The sequence below is a fragment of the Neurospora crassa genome, linkage group I, assembly GCF_000182925.2.
Source record: "Neurospora crassa OR74A linkage group I, whole genome shotgun sequence".
NCBI classification, from domain to species: Eukaryota; Fungi; Ascomycota; class Sordariomycetes; order Sordariales; family Sordariaceae; genus Neurospora; species Neurospora crassa.
This window is the reverse complement of record NC_026501.1, coordinates 6,631,634-6,659,547: the sequence shown is the minus strand read 5'-3', so window position 1 is coordinate 6,659,547 and position 27,914 is coordinate 6,631,634. Positions and strand designations below refer to the sequence as shown.

The 27,914-nt window shown below is 52.0% G+C and overlaps 8 protein-coding genes and 1 non-coding gene across 9 annotated transcripts; 4 read left to right on the top strand and 5 right to left on the bottom strand.

The window, feature by feature from the left end:
- Positions 1 to 1,726: 1,726 nt before the first annotated feature.
- On the top strand, positions 1,727 to 8,694 carry dcc-1 (development and carotenogenesis control-1). Its single transcript, XM_959672.2, has 2 exons — positions 1,727 to 7,749; positions 7,897 to 8,694. The coding sequence occupies exons 1-2, from the start codon at positions 3,208 to 3,210 to the stop codon at positions 7,981 to 7,983; spliced, it is 4,629 nt and encodes a 1,542-aa protein (XP_964765.1). The 5' UTR covers positions 1,727 to 3,207; the 3' UTR covers positions 7,984 to 8,694.
- Positions 8,695 to 9,219: 525 nt separating this feature from the next.
- Positions 9,220 to 12,207, top strand: NCU14029. Its single transcript, XR_897778.1, has 2 exons — positions 9,220 to 11,748; positions 11,832 to 12,207. It is a non-coding gene; the product is annotated as a ncrg79 (non-coding RNA).
- Positions 12,208 to 12,856: 649 nt separating this feature from the next.
- Positions 12,857 to 14,967, bottom strand: NCU00940 (hypothetical protein; the record flags this gene model as incomplete). The annotated part of the gene is made up of 5 exons (XM_959673.1): positions 12,857 to 12,985; positions 13,355 to 13,566; positions 14,071 to 14,179; positions 14,454 to 14,541; positions 14,942 to 14,967. The coding sequence occupies 5 exons, from the start codon at positions 14,965 to 14,967 to the stop codon at positions 12,857 to 12,859; spliced, it is 564 nt and encodes a 187-aa protein (XP_964766.1).
- Positions 13,681 to 18,976, top strand: NCU00941 (hypothetical protein). The gene is made up of 2 exons (XM_959674.2): positions 13,681 to 14,335; positions 14,424 to 18,976. Exon 2 carries the CDS (start codon positions 15,508 to 15,510, stop codon positions 18,652 to 18,654), a length of 3,147 nt encoding a protein of 1,048 aa, XP_964767.2. The 5' UTR covers positions 13,681 to 14,335; positions 14,424 to 15,507; the 3' UTR covers positions 18,655 to 18,976.
- A 184-nt stretch (positions 18,977 to 19,160) lies between these two features.
- Positions 19,161 to 20,433, bottom strand: NCU16423 (hypothetical protein; the record flags this gene model as incomplete). Its single annotated transcript, XM_011395101.1, has 1 exon — positions 19,161 to 20,433. The coding sequence occupies one exon, from the start codon at positions 20,431 to 20,433 to the stop codon at positions 19,297 to 19,299; it is 1,137 nt and encodes a 378-aa protein (XP_011393403.1). The 3' UTR covers positions 19,161 to 19,296.
- On the bottom strand, positions 20,225 to 21,231 carry NCU16422 (hypothetical protein). The gene is made up of 3 exons (XM_011395100.1): positions 20,933 to 21,231; positions 20,809 to 20,863; positions 20,225 to 20,699 (listed from the first exon to the last, which is right to left on the bottom strand). The coding sequence occupies exons 1-3, from the start codon at positions 21,069 to 21,071 to the stop codon at positions 20,654 to 20,656; spliced, it is 240 nt and encodes a 79-aa protein (XP_011393402.1). The 5' UTR covers positions 21,072 to 21,231; the 3' UTR covers positions 20,225 to 20,653.
- A 205-nt stretch (positions 21,232 to 21,436) lies between these two features.
- On the top strand, positions 21,437 to 24,452 carry ngf-1 (histone acetyltransferase GCN5). Its single transcript, XM_001728428.2, has 2 exons — positions 21,437 to 21,601; positions 21,724 to 24,452. The coding sequence occupies exons 1-2, from the start codon at positions 21,547 to 21,549 to the stop codon at positions 22,899 to 22,901; spliced, it is 1,233 nt and encodes a 410-aa protein (XP_001728480.2). The 5' UTR covers positions 21,437 to 21,546; the 3' UTR covers positions 22,902 to 24,452.
- NCU16421 (hypothetical protein) lies at positions 22,900 to 24,357 on the bottom strand. The gene has a single exon (XM_011395099.1). The coding sequence runs from the start codon at positions 24,035 to 24,037 to the stop codon at positions 23,591 to 23,593; it is 447 nt and encodes a 148-aa protein (XP_011393401.1). The 5' UTR covers positions 24,038 to 24,357; the 3' UTR covers positions 22,900 to 23,590.
- tre-1 (trehalase-1) lies at positions 24,375 to 27,029 on the bottom strand. Its single transcript, XM_960043.3, has 3 exons — positions 26,775 to 27,029; positions 26,053 to 26,712; positions 24,375 to 25,983 (listed from the first exon to the last, which is right to left on the bottom strand). Exons 1-3 carry the CDS (start codon positions 26,957 to 26,959, stop codon positions 24,750 to 24,752), a joined length of 2,079 nt encoding a protein of 692 aa, XP_965136.1. The 5' UTR covers positions 26,960 to 27,029; the 3' UTR covers positions 24,375 to 24,749.
- Positions 27,030 to 27,914: the final 885 nt, after the last annotated feature.

Here is a 27,914-nt window from a genome sequence, read left to right as displayed (position 1 = left end):
ATAAACAAGAAACAATCAAAAGTCCCGAGTACTTTTGCCAGCTTTTCTTCCAACGGAACCGCTGCATCACCTCACCAAACCCCGATGTAAAGCTAACCCACGCCAAAAGCCCGCTAAAAAGGCGTGGGAAGGTACATGTATCTACACTACTCCGGATCATCGATAGCCCAAGAGGTCAGGCAGTGTCAGGGCAAGTCGGAAGATCGGTGAGAAATGTGACATGGACGCGTCCCAATGGGGTGGCAATCATGGCTGGAAAAGCAATAGCTTGGGTATAGCTTCTCGGCGCCGGCGGTCGTGTAGTGTACATAGTAGTGTAGATGACCAATCCACCTCTCTCTGTCGTTCTGCACACCGCAGCCCTCAATCTCGATCGGTTTAGTAAGAACATGGGAGTCGTGATGGAGTTTGGAGGATTGGCAGTCCCAAGAGTCCCTAGCGGAGGCCGGCAGAGGTAGGGCGACGTTGATTGGGAGGGTGTTTATGGTCAGAGCAGATCTGCCCTGGAAGCAGCAGTCCAGCACAGATCTCACAGTGGTGCTTTTTTTTTCACGCCTCTCACCGGCTACCTGTAAACATTATAGGCTTTGGTATGTGACTTTGACCCGGAGATGCCAGCTTGCGTTTGGTATCAATAATTCGGTATCTTGCCCGCCTAGACCTAGGGTTTTGAAGTTCGTTGCTATAAGCAAGTCGTCTCGAAATCGCCGTTGACCAAATACTGCATGAGAGCACTGACTGATACATGTGACGTGCCGCAACACCTGCGTGAAGTGCACTGCAAACTCCGTGTTGCGAGCCGACATTGCTGCCGTGCATGTGGTGCACTACCTAATTTGAAGTGCGCCTTGCTTGCTTGCTTGGATGCCGGGATGTGCCAGGTTGCGGCGGCGGCGGGTCTGTGGCAATGGCGTGTCTTTTTTTTTTTTTTTTTTTTTTTTTTTTTCCTCCCACCATTTTTGTATTTACCATGTTCCTTGCAGGAAGAAAAAGAATTCATGGATTTCTGTAGTGTACTACGTAGTGTAGCAAGTGATGGCAAAAAGAGTGATGACGGATTGGGGGCGCATTGGCTGGTTCTTGCCATAGTTGAATGAAGTGCGAAATGAATGCATTGCTCGTGTATGTCGGCACACTAGTGTACAATATAGAGGGTACGTACAGATGAGTATGGCTGCAGTGGTTGGTCAGAGCAGCAAGTCAAATTACACAAGACGGAAACCTTGAGCTCTGGACCTTCATCGACCGTCATCATCCCTGCGTAGCTTCCACTTGCTCGTACTCCATATGTACACTGCATAGGTTGCTGTGGCTCCCGTTTCCTCGCCCTTTCCCCGTCAGAATATGTACCTTCCAAGTCCCCATCGCGATCGGTCCCGTCTACGCAGTATATACCTAGGCAGGCTCAAAAGACAGCAGACGCAGACCTACGCACTCAAGACAAGATACGATACGGCATGACGGTTGGCGTCTCTGCGTGACACGACTCCGTGCCGTATCCAAGCGCCCTCTTGCCGCACTTGATACCCGGCCGAACGGTATCGGTACCTCACAGAACCTTGCCTTACCTTTCGGTCTGTGCCTAGTGCGCCTTGGTACGGAAAGCAGCGGCGAGACATCGGCAGAGATGTCCATCCAAATCTCCAACCGCCTTCGGCGACAGACACACACCTCCTGTCTCGCTCCTCTGCCGTCAGCCACTAGTATCCTCCCAGGCTAGACATGCTTCGAAGTTCCAATCCATCGTCCTCCCAACCGCCCACCCCGGCCTGCTGCCCTCTCCCACCTATCCGCTACCTGCGTAAGGTACCTCAGCTACGGTACTTACCTCACCCTCTTTCTCTTTCGGCCCTAGATCCTCGTGCCTGGTTCGCCTCTGTGAGACGGGAGGTGATGCCCGACTGTTGGACGTGGACATGGACTGCCAACTCGGATTTAGCTGATACCTACCGTGATTTCTGCCTATATACGACACAAAATCTACACGCACTCCATACTCCATACGTTACCTTACGCCTGTCTCACTAGCTGCGGGACGGATACCCTCTTTACCTATCCCTTTTCATTCTTTCTTTCTTTTTTATTGCTGCCCCCTCGCCTGCTAGCCCTACCTCATTTGGTTCTTTGGAAAGCGGTGGCATCCGAACTATTGCTGAAGTAGCCACTCACCGTCCTCACCTTGAGGAGCGTGTCCGGTTGATATCCTCATACCCCCGGGTGCGCCAGCAGGGCCACGTGAGTAGGAGAGTCAAGATCTAACCCTCGGGTCTGCCTTCTCATCATCTCCCCGTGGACAGCGTGAACTTTCGCCTTTCCATAATCACAGCGAAGAGACCGTCAGGGACACTGTAAAGACGGAGACACCTCCGACCAACAAATACGAAAAAGTGTGCCAGAACAGGGAGCCCTCGACTCAGCTCTCTCTCGGTCTCTTGCTTCAGGCCCTTTTTGGGTCACACTAAAGACCTGCCTATAGTAAGATCTGGAGTTAACAAAAAGCCGCAAGTGGGAGCTACATTCGACAGCTAATACCTGAGATTGGGTTGAGAGTTGGTGGTTGTTGATACGCAAGAGAGAGCTTGGACGTCCGATCCACTACCATACGTGCCAAACCACGACGGAAGGGGGAAAATACCAAAACAGCGGCTGATCACCTGCTCCCAAATCCGACCTGGCAGGCCCAAGACAACAAGCATAACCCTCCATCCGAGAGTCTGCTTTTCGAGGCAAGAGGTTCTAGATCCGAGCTCCCACATCCCAGTTCCCAGCTCAGTCTTGCTCCACCTCTACTCCCAGCTACCATTCCTCGTTTGGATTCAACAAGGGAGCCAAAACAGCAAAGCACACATCAGACCAAGAAACACGTACATACCTCATAACTCCATATCTCCGCTACCCTCTTCGGCTCCCGCACAGGCTCCACGTCTTCAGCCTTCACCAGCCCAGAACTCTAACGAATTTGCGCCGCTTCCATTCCATGGCCCCAGTCTTGAGTTTGTCAACCTATTGCATGAGCTTCTCTTGTGCCCATCCGTCACCCAACGCCCACGGCCGCGCTCAGCGACAGACTTGGTACCAAAGGCGATCTCGGCTACAATTCCCGTCTGTCCTTCGCGCAAGGCAGTAAGGTTTGGTGCGGCCCGCCTCTGTGCCATAAGCACCGCTTTGAGTTAGCGGGGACACTCCTCTTCCTCACCGACCCCCTTCATGACTCTGCAAGATACGACCAAGTTCCGAACTTCCGCTGAAGACGTTACAAACCCGTGTACAGACCTCCCCAAAGCTTCTGCCTTTGGCATCACGACGACGGTTTCCGGAGATTCCTCTCAATTGTTGACCAACCTCTCTCCGGCTTCTGGTCGCTCGGTTCCGGTCACTCATCTCAACCATCTCCAGGCAAAGGACCGGACGAAAACTCACCAACTCTCAGACCAAACTGCTGGAACCCAGGACGGAAGACCCCCAGGCGTCTGGGCGCCGAATAGCGGACGGTATGGTCCAATAGCCGACAAGGCGCCTCACGAACATCTTGGTGCTCTCTCGATTCCGCCTATCTCGGGGCACTCTGGCCACCCGCAGCCGTTAGCAACACCACCCTTCGAAGTTGGACCAGGAGGCGCGCAGCTTACACTAGGAAAAAGGATCACCGCCGAGGACAAATCAGAGTTGCGATCGTTCGATTCCCCCTCGAAAAAAACGCTTTTAGTGGCACACGGCGGTCTTCACCTACCACCACCCTTACCACATACCCCCGGCGAACTCGTTTCCTACTTGCCCGGAGTCTCGTCTCCTCTGTTCTTCTCACACCGAGCCAGACAACAACCCCCGACTCCCCGCATGCCCGGCTTCTTCGCAAACGGCATTGCCGCTCCCATCATGAGTATTGTTCAAGAAACGCAAGATGGAGTTACTACCCTGCGCCTGCCGAAGGGTCATGTCATCGCCACCACGGCGCAGGGTTCAAACAGGTCTTCAAGCACTCCTGGAAGCTGGACTTCATCAGAATCCCTAGATGGCACGATGCGTAGTCTGGATGGCAGGCCTCTCGCAATAGTCGCGCCGGCGCTCCAGGCGATACCTGCCACTGAACTCTTGGACCAAGACCCCAGGCCGGTATTTATCGTCGACCTTGCAAACCCTTTCAATGTCAGCTCGGGCTTGTTGCACATTGTGTATGCTAACCCTTCCCTCAAAGCCTCAACTAGTGTTTTGGAACTCCTCAATGGGGACACGGCAGATGCAGAAGCAGATAGTTTCGATTTCGCCCATTTCAAGCATTGGGTGATGAGTCCCGAGGCAAACACCGAGTCGATCCGCTTGGCCCCGACATGCACAACGTTTGGCGGAATCAATTGGACGTGTTCGACTCTCCGAAAGCGGTTTCGAGTTGTTACAGGACATAGCAACACCGTCTCCGTGACACCGACGACGCCGAGCCCCAAAACACAGCTGCCCCCAGTACTGAGCCGGAGTTCACGCGGCTCAATATCAGCACGCGAACTTTCGCCTGAGCGTGGAGATGCTGTGGATTATTTCGGCCCGGTGGAGGAAGTCGGCTCACCGCGCCCAAGGTCATATTCGGAGCCTAGGAGTCCTTCGAGGACAATCATCGACACCTCCCTGGCAGGTCTGAACGAACTGCCCATGGTTATCCCCATGTCGCAGGTTTATACGACTTTCGATTGGACGCGAATTCCCGTCGACGACCCAAATCTTGGCCCTCATCACCGCTTCGCTCGCTCTGTGGACTGGGCATCTACGCCCTTGGGGCCTGTTGAGGAGTGGCCAGCGGATCTGCGCATCATGTCAAATATGATCATGGGCAGCCCCCATCCAGCAGCGCTGTATTGGGGTGAGGAGTTTGTCGCCATTTACAACGAAGCCTACATTGCGCTTGCCGGGAAGAAACATCCGCAGTTGATGGGCGCCAAGTACAAAGATGCGTGGGCCGAAATTTGGGATGAGATTGAACCAGTCTTTGATGCCGCATGGAATGACGGTAGCGCGACGATGAAGCACGATGACGGGTTGTTCATAACACGAAATGGATTTTTGGAGGAAACCTTTTTCAACTGGGGTATTATTCCCTTGGTCGGCGGTGACGGCACGGTTGTCGCACTTTACAACCCAGCCTTTGAAAACACCCGGCGGAAGATCAACGAGCGGCGGATGCTGACTCTTCGCGAGGTGGGAGTGAGGACGTCGGAGGCTCGCGACGTGAAAGGCTTCTGGAGTATGCTTCTGCAGGGTCTAGAGTACAATGGACTCGATGTGCCCTTTGCCCTCGTTTATTCGGTTACGGAGGATCCCGAAAGCGAGGTTGCGTCTATCAACTCTGGCAGTGTTACGAATCCACCCCAGATCACACTGGAGGGCTCCGTCGGTGTTCCCGAGGGACATCCCACTGCTGTTCAATCGATTGACTTGCGCACTAGCGATGAGGGTTTTGCGCCATATATGAGAGACTCCATGGCACATCCAGGCAACCCCATTATTCTTAGCGAAGACGATGGCAGCTTACCCCACGAGTTGATCAAAGGTTTTGACTGGAGAGGATTTGGTGACCCTTGTCGGACGATTGTTGTCTTTCCCGTCCATCCTACGACGGCTGGAGATATGGTTGTTGGATTCATCGTGCTTGGTGTTAACCCCCGACGGCAGTACGACGAGGATTTTGAGTTATTTGTCAACCTGCTCTCCCGCCAACTCGCGACATCTATGGCGAGTGTCGTGCTATTTGAGGAGGAAATCAAGCGAGGTCAGCGGGCTGCACGCTTAGCTGCTCTGGATAGGCAACAGCTTTCAATGCAGCTTCATCTTCGAACACAAGAGGCCGTTGAGAGTGAATATCGCTTTGCGCGCATGGCAGAACTTGGCCCGGTTGGTTTGTTCATCGCCGACAGTCATGGACGCATCAACTACTGTAACGAGATGTGGTGGAGGATCTCTGGGCATGAACGGAGCGCAAGCACTCTCGACGCTTGGATGCAGAGCATAAGGGACGAGGATCGCGAAGGCGTTGTGAATGTTTGGCATCACTTGGTCCAGGAGAAGGTGCCGGTGACTTACGAGTTTCGATTCAATGGTACGCGGAAAATTGTCGATGGTCACACCGTTGATACATGGGCTCTGATGAGCGCGTACCCCGAACGAGACGAAACCGGTGAGCTCAAGAGCATCTTCGGATGTATAACCGATATTTCGCAGCAAAAGTGGGCCGAGGACTTCCAGAAACGAAGACGCGATGAAGCTGTTGAACTCAAACGGCAACAAGAAAACTTCATCGACATTACCAGCCACGAGATGCGAAATCCTCTCAGTGCCATTCTTCAGTGCGCCGACGAAATCGCCTCGGGACTTAACAGGTTTCGACAAGAGAATCCGGCGTTCCGAGGGCCCGACACTTTGGAGACGCTGGTTGATAGCTGCCTGGAAGCTGCCAACACCATTTCCCTCTGCGCCAGCCACCAAAAGCGAATCGTCGACGACATCTTGACTCTCTCGAAACTTGACTCGCAGCTCTTGCTTGTGACACCAGTCGATGTTCAGCCAGTCCAGGTTGTGGAGGAAGTTTTGAAGATGTTTGAAGCCGAACTCAATTCCAATGATATCACGGGTCATTTCCAGATCGAGCAGTCCTATCGCAATCTCGAAATTGACTGGGTGAAGTTGGACCCATCACGCCTAAAACAGGTCCTCATCAACCTGATGACTAACGCCATCAAGTTCACCCAAGGTCGACCAACACGGGCAATTACCATCAACCTAGGTGCCTCAAAGGATGTGTCATCGGCCGGGCTTTCGTATTTTCCACCGCGGCATCCAGACCAAGAGGATCTTACGGACGACGCAGAGTGGGCTACCGGCGAGAAGATCAACCTGCACTTGGCAGTTTCAGACACCGGACCGGGCTTAGATGAGAATGAGAAGAAGATCCTCTTCCAGCGGTTTTCTCAAACTAGCCCCCGAACACATGTCCAATACGGCGGCTCTGGCCTAGGCCTCTTCATCTGCCGGATACTAACCGAGCTGCAAGGCGGACAGATTGGAGTCTATTCGGAGAAGGGCGAGGGAAGCACGTTTGCTTTCTATGTCAAGAGTCGTAAAGCGGAGAACCCGCAGCCGGTTCCGACTGTTGTCGACAACTCGATGTCCATCCAGCCACTTCAGCAGCGCGTCAGTCCCCAAACACAGGGTCAGATCAGCCATCGGTCATCATCATCAGCCGCATTCTCTCTGCTCGGACACGGCCGATCACATGCGCCACCTACTAGAACACAATCCGCTCCCGTTCTCGCCGATACCACCCAGACAAGATCCCTTGACGTCCTCATTGTCGAAGATAATTTGGTGAACCAGAGAGTCTTGCAGCGTCAGTTGCAATTGTCGGGCAATAACACGTTCGTGGCCAACCATGGCGGAGAGGCCTTGGTGGAGTTGCGAAAGTCACGCTTCTGGAATAAGGAGATCGCTGCGACGGACGATGCTGCATCAGCGCTCCCGAGGAGCAACAAGAAGGCCGTAAACGATGGCGGAACTGATGGCTCGCCTGATGGTGAAGAAAACAGCAACAACAACATTTCTGTTATCCTCATGGATCTCGAGATGCCAGTCATGGACGGAATGAGTTGCACCCGCGAAATCCGTCGTCTAGAAAATGTGGGCGTCATTACGCGGCATATTCCCATTATTGCCGTCACTGCGTACGCACGGCCTGAGCAGGTCGAAAGTGCCAGGGCCGCTGGTGTGGTAAGCTCTCTCTCTTTCACTCTCTCTCATTTTTTTTATTTCCCTTTCTCTTCTCTCTGTTGATGATCAGCATTCTTTTTTTTTTTTTTCCCGGGAGTAAGGAAAGAGCGAGGAATGTCCGCTAACCGATATTTTTCTTCTGGGTAGGATGACGTGATTTCCAAACCGTTTAGACTACCCGAGTTGATACCCAAGATCGAAGAGTTGGTTCTCAAGTACGATAGAGAGCCATAGTGATGGGCGGATGGATTGGGAACTAGGTTGCTGCCGCAAAGCTTCAGTTTGACGGTTCATTACATTCAAGCATCTCCAGCTGCATTCCATCGCTACTACAAGCGCAAGGCAATGGAACTAAATCAGCGAAGTTCCACGCTCAGTCGTTGTGACGGTTGTTTTTTTTGTCAGACGGGGTATTCCCAGTACCGCAAATCTCCGTACCGTCACACGCTTGAACCCAGATGATCACGCCTGGGAAAAGTAGCGTACACGACTACTAGGCCAATGCCCGGGGATGAAGATCTCCAATGGATAATCATACAGAGCACACGAGTACCAAGAGGGGAAGTGCCAGGAAGTCGTTGGAAGGAAAGAGAGGGTGTAAGAAAGCACGCCAGTGTATGTGTAATGTGGTTTGGAAGAAGTTGAATAGTTCGGTAGCAACAAGCAGGACCACCTAGTTGGAATCGTGTTTTACCGGATCGTGCTTGCTAAATACTGTAGTCACGAGCTGGTACTCGCAGAAGGGAGGAACAATTGAAGACGGGTGGATGAGTGTGCTTGTGGTAGTCAGATGCCCTGTGTAGAAAACGGAAAGCAGACGGAAGGAGGCAGTGAACAAAGTAATTTTGGATCTTGCAAAAGCAGAAGTGTATGCTCAGTATATAATATACCATACCATCGGTCGGCAACAGGAAATATATATTATCCGCTAATAGCCCATCCAAACCCACTCTTTGCTCATCTATTGTAGTTGTTTTCGTTGTCTTTTTGTCTATTTTGGATGCTCTGAACGGTGCTTGCATTGTTGTGCTTTTCGTTAGGAGTTGCGCCATTGAGCAGGATCTGATAGATAAGCCATTTGTTAGTATGCTGAGATAGACACGTACATGACGATGTCCAAGGAAATATGTTTTGACAGGTGATGAGTCGTTTGGCCGCACTCAGCATATTAGCACCGTCGATAATGTTATCAAGATCAAGGTTTCCAACACTTGTGGACTCCTTCCTTTCTTGCCCTTTTCTTTCCCCCTTTTTTTTTTTATTTTTTTATTTTTATATATATATATATATATATTTTTTTCCTCTGCCCATGAACTCGTCTCGCTCCACAAACATCTCCTCCCCAGTCATCCGCCAACATATCAAATTACATACACAACCCCAATGAAATTCAAATTCGAAAGTCCTTGCTTACCCCTGATTAGGCAGTCACATACGATATAGGTTTCTCTCTGAACCCACGTTCAGCATGATGAAAAAATTTCATTGGATGAGTAGATAATTCGTGGCCAAAAGTATCGCAATTTGTATTTCCGTGCATCAACAACGCGAATCCATCATCTGGAGTCATCGAGCTCGTTGTGCACACTTACGCAGGCAGTACTCTCCTTCCATATTGTCTCTCGCGTTTGAAAAAGTAAGGTAAATCATACATAGATAGCTTACGCAACTACACCCGAGAGAAGATGGGCTACTAGGGAGAACTTCACTGGCTGAGGAAACCTACTTACCTACCACTTAGAGAGTAAGTTGAGATCGGTAAGAGTCATATATGATAGCCGCAGAGAGTCAGAAACAACAGCCACATGGTAAATGAAGTGCGTATGGGCAATCCGTTGCAATCCACTTACTCTCCATCGCTCTTTCTTGTATATACTCTTCGGCCGCCAGTCTGGGGAACTTGAAGTCAAGGATTGACCTGACGGTCTGATTCGCCACTTACCACATGTAACATCGATGTTTGTTCATCTTGCCTTCACCTTTCGGCGAATCCTTCCCTTTTCCCCCTCAGATACTGATGTCCACCATGAGCACGCGCCGATAGGCTGGTACGTTTAACGTATCGACGTACCAATGGATCAACGTATCAGCACAGTGAAGCGAGCGGCTTGCCGCTTGGCCGAAGTCGTCACACAACCCGTTGATGAGGCTGGCTGAGTTAGCTGAAGCGACGGCCTTTTCAATGATAGAGCGTTGTCAATCAATCGAGACCACTATGAAGAAGTAATCTATGTTTTTCTTCAAAGAGGTCGAACAATCGTCCAGTCAAGCTTAAAGTTTCTCACATAGAGGCGTGAGGTGTAGATCGTGCTCTGGGTCGCCAACCCTTAGCAAAATGGACACTCATTCCCAGACTAACTGAACTGAACGACTTTTAAAGGACAAGAAATAGAATCTTCTCATCATCAGTATGTCCCATGGAGTGTTGCTCTTTACTTCCTCGTGTTCCACGAGATATGGAGGCCTAAAGGACCAAAAGCCGACGCTCAATTTCGGTCTCAGCCGGCTTAGTCGGTATTAGACAGTCCAGGTGAAATGTACGGTAGGTATTTCGCACATCAGCCCCTCTGTGGACTTGAACAGCGAACAAAACTGTACCATACGCTCCATAGCCCTTCTGCCTGATCATGAACGATCCAGCTGCCGCCCAAATCTCGCTCATGGATGCCGCGCACTGTCACGAGGACAACCTCAGTCGGGGAAAAGATGAATGAAGGAGGGTAGAAGTGGTGACGGATATTCCGAAAGATTGCATGTGCGGCTCTAGGCCCTCTTAAGCCACCCGGTGGCTACCTGACGTGCCCTCCTCTTGGGCCCATGGAACGCCTCTCGAACCAGTTGCCCAGGACACCACCAAAAAACACAAACTTCCCAGAGGGTGGCAGCATTAGCGAACGTTGGCAACCGAAGTCGTTCATAATAGGTTGGAGGGTTTTGTGGGCTTATAAGGCGGCGTGCCACACCACCAAGCCGAAGCTGTCAAAGCTGGTTACCCATCAAAACCATTGGTGTCGAGGGTATCATCCACTCAGCCGGCGATTCTGGAATGGGAAGCGGTCAGGCCTGGTATTTGGGACTACCAACACAACATCGAGGATGAGTAAAACAATTGCCCATCAAATTTCGGAGAGGGCTTCCGAGCCACTTATGGAGGAATGGCTCCATTTGGTTTATCGTTATTGTCCTGCAATGACGGCAGCCTTTTCGACAAATCTGACAGGTTCTAAGCAATCAGCGATATGCTGCAGCTCAAGTTCGGACGATCCGTGAGACGTAATATGGTGTTGTGGGTAAGTTCACACCCATAGTCAGGTCGTTGAAGACACAGTGCCCACGAAGCTTTGGCTGTGGTAGTCCGTGCAAGGTTTCTGAAAATTGGAGGTCTTACTTTTGCTCGCAACCCAGTACATTAGCTCGAAGAGCGAGGTCGTCGTGGTGTTATCATGGCCGATCTCATTGAACTAGGGCTGCACCGCCAAGACACCATCTGGTGTGAACCGCGGGAGGCCTTGGAAGGGAATGTACCATACAGTGTAGACGCGTCGTGGAGGTTAAGTGATCTTCTCGTCCATGGTCTCACCTGCTGCATTCACAAGTCCTTTTCAACCCCAAATTCCTGCAAGGGAGAGAGATAATATATTAACAGCTCGCTTGCCCCTTCACGATTTCATTTCTTGTTCCTGCTCCCAATTGCTTTACCATACTCGAGAACATGCCGGGCGACAACAAGGACGATTTGGAGAGAGGTGGAAGGGAGGCACAGTCGAAAACAAAACCAACACGCTCGCCACTTAGCTTGCTCGAGGGCTCGGTCGAATCACTGACGCGCTGTTTGAGTCGGTCATCTAAAGAACCCAAACCCGTAGCAGAGACACCAGGCAAAAAATATGTCCATACGCCGACCCACGCAGCCGCTTCGCATCTCAAGACAACCAGGACGAGAAACATGGACCAGGCAAACGAAGTCCTTTGACCATATCAATGGGCAAGACGCGAAAAGTATGTTTCAGCTGAGGCGCAACTTGTTCGTGAAGTGATGAGCAAGGCTCTTTTGAAATGTACAACAGGCTAACTGGGGGCAGACCTTGGGCATCTTTTGTGGAGCACGATGTTGACGAGGCAGGCTACACCCTCAAAGCACGAGACACCGCCTCGGGTTTGGGTCCACACAACAAGCCTGGTCCAGAATGCTTTTCTGCGCAGAAACTGGGCGAGCGCCGAGTGAGTCCGCCCAGGCCGAGTTACAGGAGGCGAGAGACTTCAAGCGACCTGGTCCAAGATATGACGGTAAATGGCAGACGGCGAGTTTTCAGATTCGTGATTGGTGGAAAGATGTGATCGGGGAGTATCGGACCCGCTGTAGGGGGAGCATGGTTCGATTGGAAGCGGAAATACGACTGAAGCAGGTGATGGTGATGTTATCCCAACTCTTGGACCCCAAGGCAATAGAAGACTCGAGGCGCAGTTGCTCAGATCAAAGGGCGACACTCGTCACTGTCGAGCTGATTTCCAAATAAGTAGAGGGGATGAGCCTCATGTCGATCTTTCCGGACCTTGCGTGAAACAGCTTTGCCCCCGAAGCACGTAGGAATTTGGTGAAGTACCGCTCGAGATACTGAACCGTACTAGCCAAGTTGTTCAGGCTGACCTCATTGATATGGAACAACTGTACACTAAATCGAAGCCGTGCCCGCCGAAAGCCCTTGGTGATGGCCTATGAGGCCCCCATTTTCGAAACAAGAGTTAGGACCCGTTGTCACATCAACATGATGGAAACCCCCACGACAACCCAACCACCATATCAGAAGTCGCCGAGCTGATCAGGTGAAGCGAGTTCACCGTAAAGAATAGGTGTATGAGGGCCATGGGGTCACGGAGAACTCTCGAAGGGCTCGGAAATGTCAATGGAAGCGGGCGCTCAGGTCAAGGAGTAGATAGTCCGAAGCCGGTCAGTCGTATACCTAGCTGAGCAGTGAGTAGGTAAGTCTAGTAGTCAGGACCACAGCATCACGGGGTGTCCCCTGGCATCAGCACAACACCCGGAACTGCACGTCAACATGGCCGTTCCCGTATCTGCACATCGGCTCTGTGGTGCTCTCGAGAGGCTCTATGTGAGCTTCTGAATCACATCCGACTTGGGAGGGGCAGTGATGGTGGTGATAAGCGTGGCGCAGCACCAATAGTGTTGTGGTTGGTGGTGGTAGCCGCAGAGAGTAGCACCGGTCACGCGGCGCGGCTGTACAAGCGCGGCAATCCAGGAGCATACCGTATGTCAAGGACCATGATGCTATGCTTGGTTCAAGATGTAATGGTTTCGGCAGGGCAAGGGGAGACGACATGGATGGCGTTGGTGACAGTTCTAAATCTCGCATGCGTGCGGTATCGACGTCGTACAGAGTCGGTTGGCTTGATGTGTCGATGCTTGTTGTTAATTTGAGGAAGCCGATCCATTCCCCCTTAAATCCCACAGATGTCCATTGTCCAATGCGATGGTGGTGGTTCAGTGAACATGTATGTGGGAAAGAGATGCAGCTGATCGATGTGATGGAGAAGAAAAAAGTGACAAGTGGAAGTGGAAGGCGAGGAAGGATGGAGGCGTCCTCACAGGACGGGAGCCACCTGCAGGTGTTGGTTCCAACCTAACCGCACCGGGTTTTGAGGTTCTCGATGTTTTTAGCGCACGGCATCCGGCAATCTGCCCGTTGTGTAGCGGCTCAGAGGCTCCTTGATCCACCTGGCACTTCAGTTCCACTTCCATTCGGTGGGGTTTGGTCCCTTTCAGCGCTGTTGGTGCTTGTTGTTTCAGGCGGGCCGTGACTGCCGTTCCCGTCTTCCAGTTATCATCCCTGTGCCCCACCTACCCAGGGGCAGTTCGTTCGGTCTCTCGTCCGGAGCGGCACCCATCTCACCGTCATCTTCATCCCCCGCATCGGCCGACCTCCCGTCATCGCCGCGTGGTCAGGACCTTTTAGGCTCCACCATACGCCGGCCCACACACACTTCTTTCGGTCTGCTGCCGACAGGACAATCAACACCCCTCAGGAGAGGACTTGACTAATCGAGCACACCCCCAATCTCTCCCTGCTGTGACGGCGCAACTCAGCGCTTTGCGCCAACTAGACTGCGTATCTGGCCTGGACAGCAGTTGCTTATTTGATGAATAACTCGCTTCACGACTTTTGGCAGTTCATGATGATACTGAACCCCCTTCTTCAAGTGGTGGTGCGAAGCCAGACAGCCAGTCTAGAGGAGGCCTGAAGGCATTCTTCCTCTTCTTTTTCTTCCATTGACGGAGGGATCCCGAAGTGTTACGGAACACACCTGTGGTTGACACTGACATCCACAGCCAAGGTCTTTTATTCGTCACCAGTGGGGCATACGGTCCAGTCCAGTCGGCATCGAGTGAAGAAATGCGGCCGAGTCCCATCAACTGTTGGCAACACAGCAATCTACGGAGGCCCGGTCTATCGATATAATGGCTGTGCTAACGTTGGTTGCCGCTGTTGTGCAAACCCACAAACTCGTCCATTGCTTTACCGTCAAGCTGGATGAATTAATAGCCCTATGCACGGTTCGCCATACATGGGTGAGTGCTGCCTCAAACACTGACCTGGACCTCAGTTGGGTGGACGGCTGACTCCAATCTGCGCACTCTTCAATCATGCCAAAAGTAGTGTGCGTAATCTGGCTGTGTCGGAGCTTACCATTTGGGGGTCGCGAATGCTGCGAAGGACGACGTCGTCCTCGACCTTGGGCGGGTAGGTATCGACGGGATGTAGTGTATGATGCCGGCTGCAACGCTACCGTAGTGTAGGTCTATTTGAGCTACTGAAGGGGGGCCGAAATAGAAGCTTGCAGCCCTGTTGGCCAATGGTATCACCACCCTGGGCCTAGGGCAGATAGATCTTCGGATGGGGTGTTCAAGGGGACAATGTATGTATGTACCATAGTTCTGGGGCTGGAGAGCCTGAGCCAGGGGTCGAGTTGACCGGGGATGCTTTGGAACGATCCACAAACAACATCCAACACACTCGAAAAAAAAAAAAAGAAAAAAAAGCCACAGCTGGTCGCAGAGAGGATGCTAAGTCTGGAAACCAACCACCTGGGGCGCCAGTCGAGGCATTATCTACGGCCAACGTGGATGTTGACCCGCAAATGTCACATTCTCATCCCTTGCCCGCGGATAACTTACCGGGCGGATACAAACACCACAACCATTGCTCTCTGAACTCGGCACTCTGTACAAGTTTGCTGTGCAATGAGTGATGATAGAGTATGACGTGCGTGACTACGCCACACTCGGTACAGGAATTCCTTCATGTTACTTACTCTATCCGTCTCTCAGGCGTCCATCACCTTTAGTTGCCCCCCCCTTGCAAATGCGAAGACCAACCCAACCATGCGGGTCAGCCGTACTCTGTACGGGTCGTACAACACATATCGACAAAGGTGCCGTGCCCCAGCATTCCGATGCTGCCGTCAGGGCGGACACTTGCGAATAATATCATATCCCTCGCCTCCCCATGCCTCTTCTTGTTGTCTTGCTTTTTGGGCCCAAGGTCCTTCGCCTTTTTGCTAGTGTCATCATACGGTTAGCTGAGAGTTCCATAACTGCAAAGCAAAATAACGACACCTTTCGACACTGACAATCTCTGTCAGTCCACTTCACCCTTCACACACGCCGTATGCAAAAACAAGCTCACACTTCTACCCTAGTCTTTTTGTTTTCTTCCGTCATGCCCGGGGAGTCCGGCTAAGATGCTCTCAAAGCCGGGATCCACAATCCGAAAGCTTGTCTCGCCGCGAAAAACCCTGCTTGTCGGCGATTACGAGGGCTCTTACTTTCACCACGACGATGAAGGCTACAGGTCAATCTACAGAGAGCTTAAAACAAGGTCATGGGGTTTTCGAAGGGGTTCAAGGCTTGACCTCGATGTCCCGAAGAAGGAGGACCTTCACAAAATACTTACAATCATCCCACCCCTTCCCAACACTCCGCTCTCCTCAAGGTCTTCTTTGTCCAGCTTCGGCTATAGCACAGACTACACCAGTCCTCAATGTTCTTCCCAGCGTGTCGGAGGCCAAAGTCCTCAGAGGAGTCCACTTCTTTGTCCTGAACACCTCGAGCACCAGCCACAGCAAGCCCAAGAAAGAAGCGAACCCGCCAGCACGACCCCGGGGACGCCTCCTAGAACACCAAGTACACAAGAGTTACACCAAATTGTTCTTCTGCCGCCTTCACCTCCTCTGCAACAAGACGAGTGGAGCCGAGATCCCACGATTCGTCAACCGGATATCACCTTGACTGGCTTCGGGGTCAACCATCAATCCATTTATACAGATGAGATTGCCGAAGGCTATACCGGCTCCCAGGAGCAACATTATTTACCAAGCAATGGATATTCGAACAACATCCAGCAGCTCAATTCGGAGATAGATGGGGCATTCCAGCGAGAAGGGTCCCCAATCGAAATAAAGCTGCCGTTACCGCCGCTTGTGATCCCGCCGATAACATATTACTCGGCAAATCACACAAAGCCTTTGACGCCTGTGCATGGTCCCTCTCAGTGGAATAAAGCGCGGAGAAGAAGTCAGGCGTCATTGCAATCCTTCACACAGCCTTCCAAAAGATCCTTTCTGCCCACAAGTCCGGCAAGGTTTGCTTCGACCAGCAGAACAAAGAGAAAGAAGTCAAAGAAATCCCCCAGGCGACCGCGCATAGCCAGCACACAAGTATCAAAATGGGTAATACCAGACACTGCCCGAAACTTCTTCCAACTTTTCAATCCTATCGAAGCGGATGAGGTGCTGCCGGAGAGCATCTTGCAGGGAATAATGGACAGAGCTTGTCTAACTCAATCAGCAATGATGAATGATGAGGTGACGGTGACCAGTCAAGAAGGGGATCAACCATCCCAGCAGCCCATCACGCCTATCGAACCGTTCCACCTCGACGACTTGCCGACGCGGATCGATAATGCCGGTGTGAGTCTGCCTGTCGCTTCGGCAACTCTCTCACTTGCAACGGCACGACCCTCTTTATCTGATCACGGCGAGAGCACTAGAGACGACTGCGCAACACCAAAGGAACAGTCACGAGATGACGGGCAGAAACAGAACCGGCCGGGAAGTCCTCCCATTGCCTTGGCGAAGAATGGAAAGGAACACAGTCTACCCATTATTTTTCGCCGCAAAGGAGAAGAAGCTCAACATCCTCCTATACCCTCGAGTGTCGCTCATCTCACACCTTCCTTTGATGGCCCCATTAGACCTGTACCGCGACGCACCCCATCCAGGCAACTCCCGCCCCTTCCGACTATTCCTGAGGGCATCACCAGTTCGATCATGACACCTACGTCTACCTCGACGCCTGGATTTGGCTCCGATACCAGCAATGACGACTTCATTTTCCTCAAAAGTACTCCATACACTGGGACGATGCCATCCTTCCGTCACGGACCAATCCGACTGCCCAAGCCCGAGCCTCCCATTAACCTGCTCGCTGCCAATGCTGAAGATGGCCTTGACTGGGTAGCCTTCCAAATTTCGATAGGAAGCGGTATCGGCGACTTTGACAGTGACCCCCTTGACTACTCGCGGCCTTCGGGAGCTGAGCTTGATGAGCGCGACGATATCATTACGTGGTTCTCCGGTTTCGGCTTTGATGGGTATGGTACGTTGAGGACCTTTCAGACCGCCGAAGAGGAGATTGAAGTCAGGAAGCACAAACAAGAAAGTGGCGCCTTGCATGCACGGCCCGCAAGTTCTGGTAGCCTCTTGAACAATGGTTCACGAGAACCTCCAGACAGCGACAGCAAAGGCAGAGGATCTACCATGAATGGACTTTACCGGATCCAGCATTTGCAAGCATTCGACAGGGACCGAAAACATTCTCATGAGCGGTCGGCGAGCGTCAACGATCAACTTCCTTTCCGTGCCCTTGCAACTCACATTGCTGCTCATCAGACGCAGCAACCACACTTTTTGCTCTGGACATCACAAGAGACACATTCCGCAACCTGGCCTATCGATCGTCAGTCGAGGAGGGACCATCCCGAGAAGCCAGCGACCAACACTCCCTATGGTCACACTCACAGCCAAAGTTGGAGTTACTCGCCGCCACCTTTCCCAGCGCTAACATCCGATCCTACTGTTCGCTGGGATCATAGCCGCGGTCGCAGTTCAAGCGATGCTGCCTACAACAACAACAACAACGACAACAACAACACCAACACCAATAACACCCCGGTTCCAACACCAATCAACCGCAATCAATCACCAACGCTGCGAACGTCAACACTAACAAAGACTATATCCCGGTCCCAACCACCACATACCCAAAGACACGGGACGCCACAACATCAAGTCCAACAACAACAACAACAATCCTCCCTTGCGCCACCATCCTCACGAATCCCGTCACCAACCATTCTTCGATCCGAATCCCCCTTTCTTCCAGGTTTTGCTTTCCAATACGAGCAACAAACAGTCATACCATCATCCATTGTCCCGACAACCCAACAAGATCAACAAGATCAACAAGCACAAGCACAAGCACTAGCACCACCACCACCACCACCACAACCGACAAAGCAAACAGCCAAGAAAATTCCTCAAGCAATCGATGCGGCCCGCGCCCGCACTTGGAAGCAACAACAACAACAACAACAACAACAACAACAACAACAACAACCTCAAGGGTCTTCTCGCCACCACCACCACCACCGCCGCGCCGACTCGCAAGAAAGTATAAGAAGCCTGCCGCAGAGCCCGGCACTCAACATGGTGGTGTCAAGGGACGTGAATGGCCAGGAGTACGTGATTCCGATGGGGTTCAATTTGGATCATGACTTGGGGGATTTCTTGAAGTGGGAGGCGGAACATGTTGCGTGGAAGATTGATTGATTGATTGATTGATTGATTTGATTGTGTGTCGGGTGCATGGAATGTCTAGGGAAAAAAAAGGGGGCGTTGGTGTTTCTGGCCACTGGACCGGGGTTTGCGAGGTTATCTTCTTGCACTTCGTTGCACATTGGATTTTGCTGTTACAGGACTAGTACTCTCTTTCATGATACCACTTTTTTTTTTTTTTTTTTTAGTTGATCTATATCATAAGAGAAAATACCCAACTTCTCTCCTCCACATTCAACGGTCAAAACCATTTCTCGCTGACTGTGCACATCATATGTACTTGTTCACCTGGTAAATGAATCAATATTACTATCGCAAGAAAACATACTGTGCGTACATCAACGACAGGAGACATCCATTCGTCTGGTCCACATTTACCCAAGGTTGACCTGACTTCTTAATCACCCACCATATGTTCATTAGGGGGTATAATAGCTTCGGATAATACCAATGTCAGAGGTGCATGTTCACCTTTCGCGAAAACCGTCGCGAGATATAAAGAGGGGGGTGCCTCCGATGCGCAACTGATATAAACTACTAGATCCTGCGACAATTGCTAACGCTCCTACCAAGTACATAGGTATAACCTTGATTTGACTATCACCACGCATCACTGACACTTCTTATCTACGAACCTCATGCCTCACTCATGTCAACATCATCACCCTCCCCTTCAGTATCGGTCTCCTCATCCCCATCCGTCGCATACGGCACAAACCGAAAATCCAAGAAACTCAAACCAGCTCCTCCTCCCGGGACACCCCCGCCCGCACCCCCAGCACCTTCCACCTCCACCATAAACTGCATGCTCAACACACCCTGCCCATCGCCCCTCAAGCTGACCTTGCTCGCAATCCTCATTGCCTCCGTCGCCGCCTTGATCGTGTCAAACTTGAATGTCTGGCTCCATCTCCTCTCTCCCTTAGCCCGTTCCACCGCCCTGACCGAGAAGGTCTCCAACAGATCCCTTCCACGCCTAAAATCCACCGTGCTCTCCACTCCCGGCCCTCCCGCACCACTGTGGCTTCCGGACGTTCTGAACCGCAGATACGGCTCCTTGCGCGAGACCACGATCGTCAGCCGCTCCGGGTTGATGCTGCCCACCTCCGCCAACGCGTCGAGCAAGTAGCGCGCTTGCATGATCACCTTGAAAGAGAGGTCGTCGATATCAAAGGGTATGTCCTCCGGCATCTCGGGTAGGTAGGTGGTCAAGTTGCACGTCGTCTTGACCCCGGCTTCTTCGAGAATGATGCTGAAGGGCCCGCCGTCGGAGGGGTAGCTGAGGATGCAGGTGCCGTTGGAGGAGGAGGAAGCGAACCCGCCGCCGTGCAAGGTTTGGTGGCTGAAGGCGTCTGAACCGTTACCGCCGCGGTGCTGGTGGTTCATGCGCGGGTTGCCGCGCACGAGGGGGTCGATGTCGGAGCGGGCTTGGCGGGCGGCGACGTCGGCGACGCCGAAGATTTGGAGGGTCTCGAGAAAGGCGGGGAGGGAGATTTGGAAGGAGACGGGCTCGGGTTCAGGGTCGTCGTCATCGCCATTGCCCGCAGCTGGCGGGAGGTTGGTAGTATAGCTGGCGAAGAGGTTCTTGTTCCAGTGGGCGGCGCCTTGCATGACGCGGGCATGATCGGCGCTGAATCTGAGGCCCTCGGGGGTGATTTCGACGTGGATCTTGTTGGTAAAGCCGACTGCTTTTAGTAGCTGGTAGAGCGGGCGCGTGGAGCTGGCGACTGCCCTGAACAAGGGAGGGCCGGCGTCTTGAGTCGGTTGTGACATGTTGCTGGCAAGTGATGCCGAAGATCTGTGTGTAATAAGTGGAGAGGAAAAGATGGCGTGTTATGCGTATGATGTTCAGAAATCGGCTTGCTTTTTAGTAAATGACTCTATGTATTGTACAGAATCCCGCGGAGTCCGTAGGGCGAGGAGACTGCTCTCTTCTTCTTCTTCTTCTTCTTCTTCTTGTTCTTCTTTTATTGATCTCCAGGGTATCTCAATATTAAACGTAAACTCCGACCGCGCAGAACATGTAAACAACACCGAATCTGCGCCCAGTAATGGTCAGCGATGGAGTCCGGGATGAAAGAATGGCGGATGGGAAGATGCATGGTCCAGTGGAAATCAGCCGAAACTCGAAGCACAACGGAAACGTACGCAAAGGCCAAAGAAGCCGGGATGCCCAAGAGAAGGAGATTGACGATGGACCGGTCTAAGAGGTGGTCCCAGGTCAGCACAGAATCAAACCACGATATGTCGAGGTTGCAACGGAATCACGTACTGAGGGTAAAGGCGCCAGTCAAACTAAAGCCGATGAGGAGGAGGAGGGAAGCAACGAAGAACTGTGTGCCTTTGCCAACAGTGGGGAGAAACGGGCTGCCAGACGCGGCGTGCCAGACCTCGATCAGTGGTGAATCCATTTGGTCTGGGGGACAATTGGTCGTTGCGGAGAGTAGAAGATTGTACGAATCAAGCTGGAGCTCAAGATCTGGACATCCAAGGGCACATGGACAACGAAGAATCAAGGAAGATGCAGACGGGAGTTCGCTGAGAGCTTCCCCCGATCAAAGCTGAAGCTCCAGCACAGGCACAGACGGGGACCTACCTAGGTTACAGTGGACAGCGCTGCAGTGAGGTGAACGTGTTCGGAGCCGAAAATGGCTTAGCGTGGATCGAGCTTGGTCCCGCCCCGAATCTCAACCCCTGTTAGTCAGCCCTGCTCCTGTTTCCACCTTGACGGAATGGTCCACTTCTTCCTGCTGCCGCTCCGCATCCGCCGCTCCACCACACGTCCCCCGACGCGGTCACACTTCTCATCAAAGCAACCATCATCCATCATCAATTCATCAATTGCGAGCACATTCAAACATCGACCGGTGCTCAGCCGAGGCGGATATGCCCGCTAATTCCGTCACGGCCCTGCCGTACAACATCAAAATGAAGGAAGAAAGTCAGTCTCCCCCATCACCCCTCTTGCCACAATGCCCCTCGATCGGTCAAGCCCCCCCCCCCCCCCCCCCCCCCCCCCGGCCACCCACGGAACCACTGACACTTTGTTTGCAATGTCTACAGATACCAAGCGCAAGGCTACCGAGGAGCCTACCTCTCCTTCGTCGGCGAAACGAATCAAGCATAGCGACTCGAACGAGGAGAATGAGGACACCAAGAAGCCAAAAATCCCCGCCATTCCCTTCCCAGAAAAGGCCGCCGTTATCGAAGAACGCGACGGCGAAATCGAATTCCGTGTGGTCAACAATGATGGCGAACGCGAAAGCCTGATCATTCTCACCGGTCTCAAGTGCATCTTCCAGAAACAACTACCCAAGATGCCCAAAGACTACATCGCCCGCCTTGTCTACGACCGGACCCATTTGTCGATCGCCATCGTCAAAAAGCCGCTCGAGGTAGTGGGTGGCATCACATACCGACCATTCAAGGGCCGCCAGTTCGCCGAAATCGTCTTTTGCGCCATTTCTTCCGACCAGCAGGTCAAGGGCTACGGTGCTCATCTCATGTCACATTTGAAGGACTATGTCAAGGCTACCTCGGACGTCATGCACTTCCTCACATACGCCGACAATTATGCCATTGGCTACTTCAAAAAACAAGGCTTCACAAAGGAAATCACACTCGACAAGTCAGTATGGATGGGCTACATCAAGGATTATGAAGGCGGCACTATCATGCAGTGCAGCATGCTTCCACGAGTACGCTACCTCGAGATGGGCCGCATGCTTCTCAAGCAAAAGGAATGTGTTCAGGCCAAGATCCGTGCCTACAGCAAATCTCACATTGTCCACCAGCCCCCCAAGCAGTGGAAGAACGGCGTAACACCCATCGACCCTCTTTCAGTCGAGGCCATCCGCGCTTCAGGATGGAGCCCAGATATGGACGAGCTCGCCCGTCAGCCACGCCACGGGCCAAATTACAACCAGCTGCTGCACCTCCTCAATGATTTACAGAATCATGCCAGTAGTTGGCCCTTCTTGGTACCCGTCAACAAGGACGAGGTACATGACTACTACGATGTCATCAAAGAGCCTATGGACTTGAGTACCATGGAGGACAAGCTTGAGAAAGATCAATACAACACGCCCGAGGATTTCATCAAGGACGCCAAGCTCATATTCGACAACTGCCGAAAGTACAACAACGAAAACACCCCATATGCAAAGTGCGCCAACAAGCTCGAGAAGTACATGTGGCAGCAAATTAAGGCGATTCCCGAGTGGTCACACCTCGAGCCTTAGAAGGGTGAAAGTCGTGAGGACCGTCAGATGGAGGAGCAAGATGTGGACAATGACAACGCTGTCACACATGGCACATATGAGAACGCTGTTGCCCATGTCGATAATGACAATGCTGATGCTGATCCAGATTGGAGTGAAATTGGTCCTGCTACTAAGGCTGGCCGCGTCGGTCAACTCCCAAAACGTGGGCGTGGTAGGCCAAGGATCCACCTGAGAGGGGGAAACATTAACAGCGGCCGTAGCACACGGACACAACCCCAAGCTCAGAAGGAACCAAAAGCATTCGATCAACCCTCTGGAGAGAAAAAGACGGTCACTCCATGCTTTGAACCCAGGAAAACCCGAGCCACCGCTAAGAAAGAGGATCTGGTGATACACGAGACAATCAGGACTAGTACTGAACCTGAAAGTCGTCATGGCAGCCGGTCACTGTCCGCTGGTGCAGACCAAGAAACGTTTTATATAAGAGCTAGCCTTGATCTGCGAGCCTCGAGGGCTGACCCTGAAAAGTCACATCCCGACTATGCAGTACAGCCATTCCAAGATCTAGAAACAACAGCGAAGCTACCATATCAGGAAATGGGTGGTCGAAAAAAGACAGAAAGAAATGGCACAGCCACTGAGGGTAATGTCTCGAATATGAATCAAGGCCATACTCAAGGCTTCATTCAGGCACCAGAGCCCCTTATCTACCCGAACGGTTTTGGAAAATGGGAACAGCAAGCTGCGCTAAGCCAGTATGGAGAAGATGTTCTCTCGGAGTTTCGCGGAATATGGCGAAAAATTCTTGCATCCATCGACACCGACTCACAAAGTCGGACGAGGGCCGTGGACATATGGAAGTCGCTGTTGGATCCCAACTTAGCTACCAGGTTCCGTGCGCCACTGTCAGCGCGGTATCGTGAATTCAACGAACGGTGTAAACAAAATGGAGCACAGAACACCTGAACGAAGTTCCTCCGGACACCCAGGGGAACGACGATATGAGAAGGTCGAATCACCAAAGCAGGACGACTCGCCAGTGCCGCCGCATCCGAAACGACGCAAACGTGCGGCATCGTCACAGTCTGACAGTGCCTTCTCGGACAGTCCTGGACCAAGCCAAGGTTCTGCATGGCGGATGATAAGGAACCCATATGAGGAGTCTGTCACGGGCCTTTCGCGGAAGCACGATATAGAAGCGGATAACCCGACCACAAAGGTGTCTTTTAGAATTTGGAACGGAGGAATTTGAAAATGACAGGAGTAGAGGGACAACAACCCTATCGGGAAGCGCTAGAAACAACGGGAGGGCCCATACACAGCGGAAATGGAGGCTCACGGGGACGAGCGAGCATTTACTTACTGCAAAAAGTTGGTGATTTCCTCTTTCTTTTCGTTCTATACCTTTTTTTTTCGGGGTTTAGCTATCGTGTTTTTCAGAGCATGACTTAGTTGAGTAATGGTATTATGTTTCGTGTAGATGTTTTTCTTGAGCTTTACATCCATGTATTCAATCTAGTGACGTATGGCCACAGGTTGGTTTGCTAAACTACAGTAAGCATGTGCGACGTTCTCACAACTCATCTCGCTCGGCAACAGGATGGATATTGATACAACAAGGTAACAGACAACAGACTCTCATCAGTACGTGTGTGGACCATAATTGATTTGACGTTATCAGTACATGGTATCTCTTGCTACAAGTGCCAGCAAACGCAATGACGTAGATCGATGTTGTATTAATCCACTCCCCAAACAGAAGCAAGACTCCAGTTTTCATTTCATTAAGTGAAGGAAAAAAAAAGAGAAAAACGTCCATTAAAGCCAAGCATAAAGCATGCTGCTCTTCAACTCAAAGACCACCAACTAGATAGCGGCGCGCCTCTTGAACTTGGCCTTCAGCTTCTCAAGCTTCCCCTTCCTGGCGAACTTCTTTGTGAACTTGGCATCAAAGACATCCAGCTCAACCGCCCTCTTCTCCATAGTGATGTCGGCCCTCTTGCCCACTTGCGCAGGGGTAATATCACCACAATCTGGCCTCTTGAGCTTATCACCAAACTTGTCCGCGGCCCAAATCAGCACGCCATTGGTCCAGCCGAAGCCTTCCACGACCTCGTACTCGCCTCCGCTACCAGCGACGTTGGTCGAGTTGTCAGAGTACTTCTCGAACATGATGCCCTTGAGGTCGGAACCGAGACCTTGCAGCTTCGGCGTCTCCGATGTAGACCCGCCGGTGGCGTACCAGGTACAGAAGGTCGAGTCGACGTAACGCTGAGCAAGACGGAGGGCCAGAGTCTGTGTCTCCTGATACGCCGGGTCATCCTCGCCGAAGGTGGCCGGGGTGTTGAGGAGGCCGTCCATGAGGACATGCATGAGGGGTGGCCATACGTTAGGCTCGTCCCACTGTTGGCCAGTGACAAAGTTGGTAGCAGGAATGCCACCGGCCTTGTTGTCGAGCAAGTTCTTGATCCGTTCAAAGGCAAGCTTGACAGCCAATGGGTTGCCTTTGAGCTGGTCTGGGGCAGCACCAGTCCAGAAGGGGAACATCTGGTTGACAGAGAAGAGAACCTGGTAGCCCTCGGGGGTGCCGCTGGGCTGTTCGAAGGGGAAGACTTGAGGGTCGGCGGGCACATAGATATTTTGGGAGGACGATGTTAAGTTATAATCAAAGTAGCTCCACAGCGTCGAGTTCCACATGAGCTTGTACATGGCTTCGCTGCGCTCTTCGGCTTTCTTGGCCCACTCCTCAGCTTCGTCCTTGCTGCCCTGCTGAGCGAGAAACTTGCCGATGGTGACCTCATTCTGGTAAAGTATCGAGTTGAGGTCAACAGGGACAATCTCGAGGACATTGAGCGAGCGGAGAGGGAAGTACACGTCGCGGGCAGCGTCGCCAGGGTTCTTCAGCCATCTAGAACTGTAGTCCCATCCTGACTCGGCGCCACTGGCGAGGTTTGCGTAGAGCAGCGCTTTCTGGGTGTCATTAAGAGGAGTTGTCTCTGGGTAAATGATACCAGAGGTAGCATAATAAGAGTTGTTGTTAGCGGTAATGTAATCTTCACGGTAAGACTCGGGACGGGGTTGGTTGTTGTCGACGTGGTATCTGCGAGAAAGGATGTTAGCTAGACATGCTCGGGTCATGCCAGATCGTTCTTCCGCTCGTTCAACTCACCTCTGGAGAGAGTATGTCTTTCCATCCGCAGTGACTTCGACCGTGCGGTTGGTCGTCCACCACTCCCATTCCTTCTTCAGAACTGGCACCGCTCTCTCGAGGATGCTTGTATCGTTGGTGTGTTCAACATAGATCCTGACCATCTGCGTCAGGAGTGGAGGCTGCGAGCGGTCAAGGTAGTAGAGTCTTGCTCCGTTGGGAACAAATCCGATCTGCTCCACCAAGTCAAGGAAGTTCTCAATAATGTTCTTCGAGATCTCGGTGAAGGCACCCCCCGTGCGCAGAAGACCTTCGAGAATCCAGAACGAGTCCCAGTAGTAGGGTTCACGGAAGCGGCCACCAGCCACGACGAAGGTACGGTTGACGGGGATGAAGCTGTCAGCGCATCCCGTGCATAATTCGCCCGCGCCCACGTATTTCCTGGTGAGGTCTGGCCAGATGTTGATAACCGAATCGACAAATTGCTTGATCACATCGTCACTGACATTGTCAAGAAATGTCGGCGATACATGGAGCTGGTCGGTTGGTACTGCTTCAAGCTCGCCACCAGCGGGTCCGAAATAGGTGCTGAGGAATTCGTGGAGCTCCGAGTTGTTGCTCAATGGGAGGGTTAGCTTGCTGAAAGCTTCAAGCACCTCATCCACGGGTTTGATGGTGGGCCTACAAGGAAGTTGGGTCAATGCCATGCTTATACACCAGAGGATGTTGGGCCAAAGACTTACATATCGACGAAGGTCTTTGAATCGGAGAATGGACGAGCTAGCTCGACCTGGTGTAGAAGCTCGCCATAGCAATAGATTGGCGAGTCGCATGGAGCCGTTACTGAGCCATTGACATACAGCGCGCGGGCTCCAGGCAGAATAGCAGCAGCCAGGGGCACAGTTGCCCCAAGGAATCGTGATACCATGCTTGTTGTTGGTGTGAAGTCGGGAAAATGTCGATGGCCTCACTACCTCATAGTCCAAAACTAAGTAGCCATAAGGGAAAGAGTGCTTTTTGGGGGAGAGGAGAAGGGAGAGGAATAACAGGTTTATTATACCGACACACAAGACAACAAGAAGCTGGTCCAGATCCCCAACCAGTCAGGTCCAACGAACGCCACCAATTTCTGTAACCCCACAAGTGGTGAAGATCAGGACAGGAAAGAAGTACCGATGACAAGCGTGGTGATGATGTGGGGAGTGCCTGCCAACCCGGTAAACTTTCCACTTAACCCCAGTACAAACTTTCATTACTATGTGTAACATCATCAAATCCGGTCGTTTTTGCACCCGACGATGAGCAGGGCGCTCCGTCAACTCTGAGAACTGAAGGCTCCCTTCAAACCACACTATCGTCAGCGGCAAACAGGCTACTTTCCTTTTGCGTAAAACTGCCCAACTTATACATGCAACGGAAACCTGCATGCAGCCCTGATCCAGGAAACAGAATCGACGTGCGTCGAGGTCAGGTAGGCGAGCATGGCGAGGTCTCGCTTGTTCCCCTGCTTCCCTGCACCCCAGCTTGCCAAGAGAAAAAAAAAGTGACGCTGATCCTCTCCGCATTTCTCCAGGTTCCATTGTTTCCTTTGTTTCCAGGGCCCATCCCGAGTGGGACTGGTCAGCGTGTGAGGCATTTCTGGGGAACGAGACTGAGAAATGTGTGTTTTTTTTGTGTCTCATCTGCTGAATCCAGCAATCCGAGTAAACCATGACGTGCAGTAGGTATAAGGGGTATTGTTTTCATGTTTCAGTCCCCCAATGCCTTTTACGGTTGTGGAAGCAAGCACACATTTTGAGCATCTCATGTCATGTAACATGGAAAACTTCCCGCTGTGGATGACAAGCCAATCAATAATGTCCGTGCAATATCAGGTCAAGTAA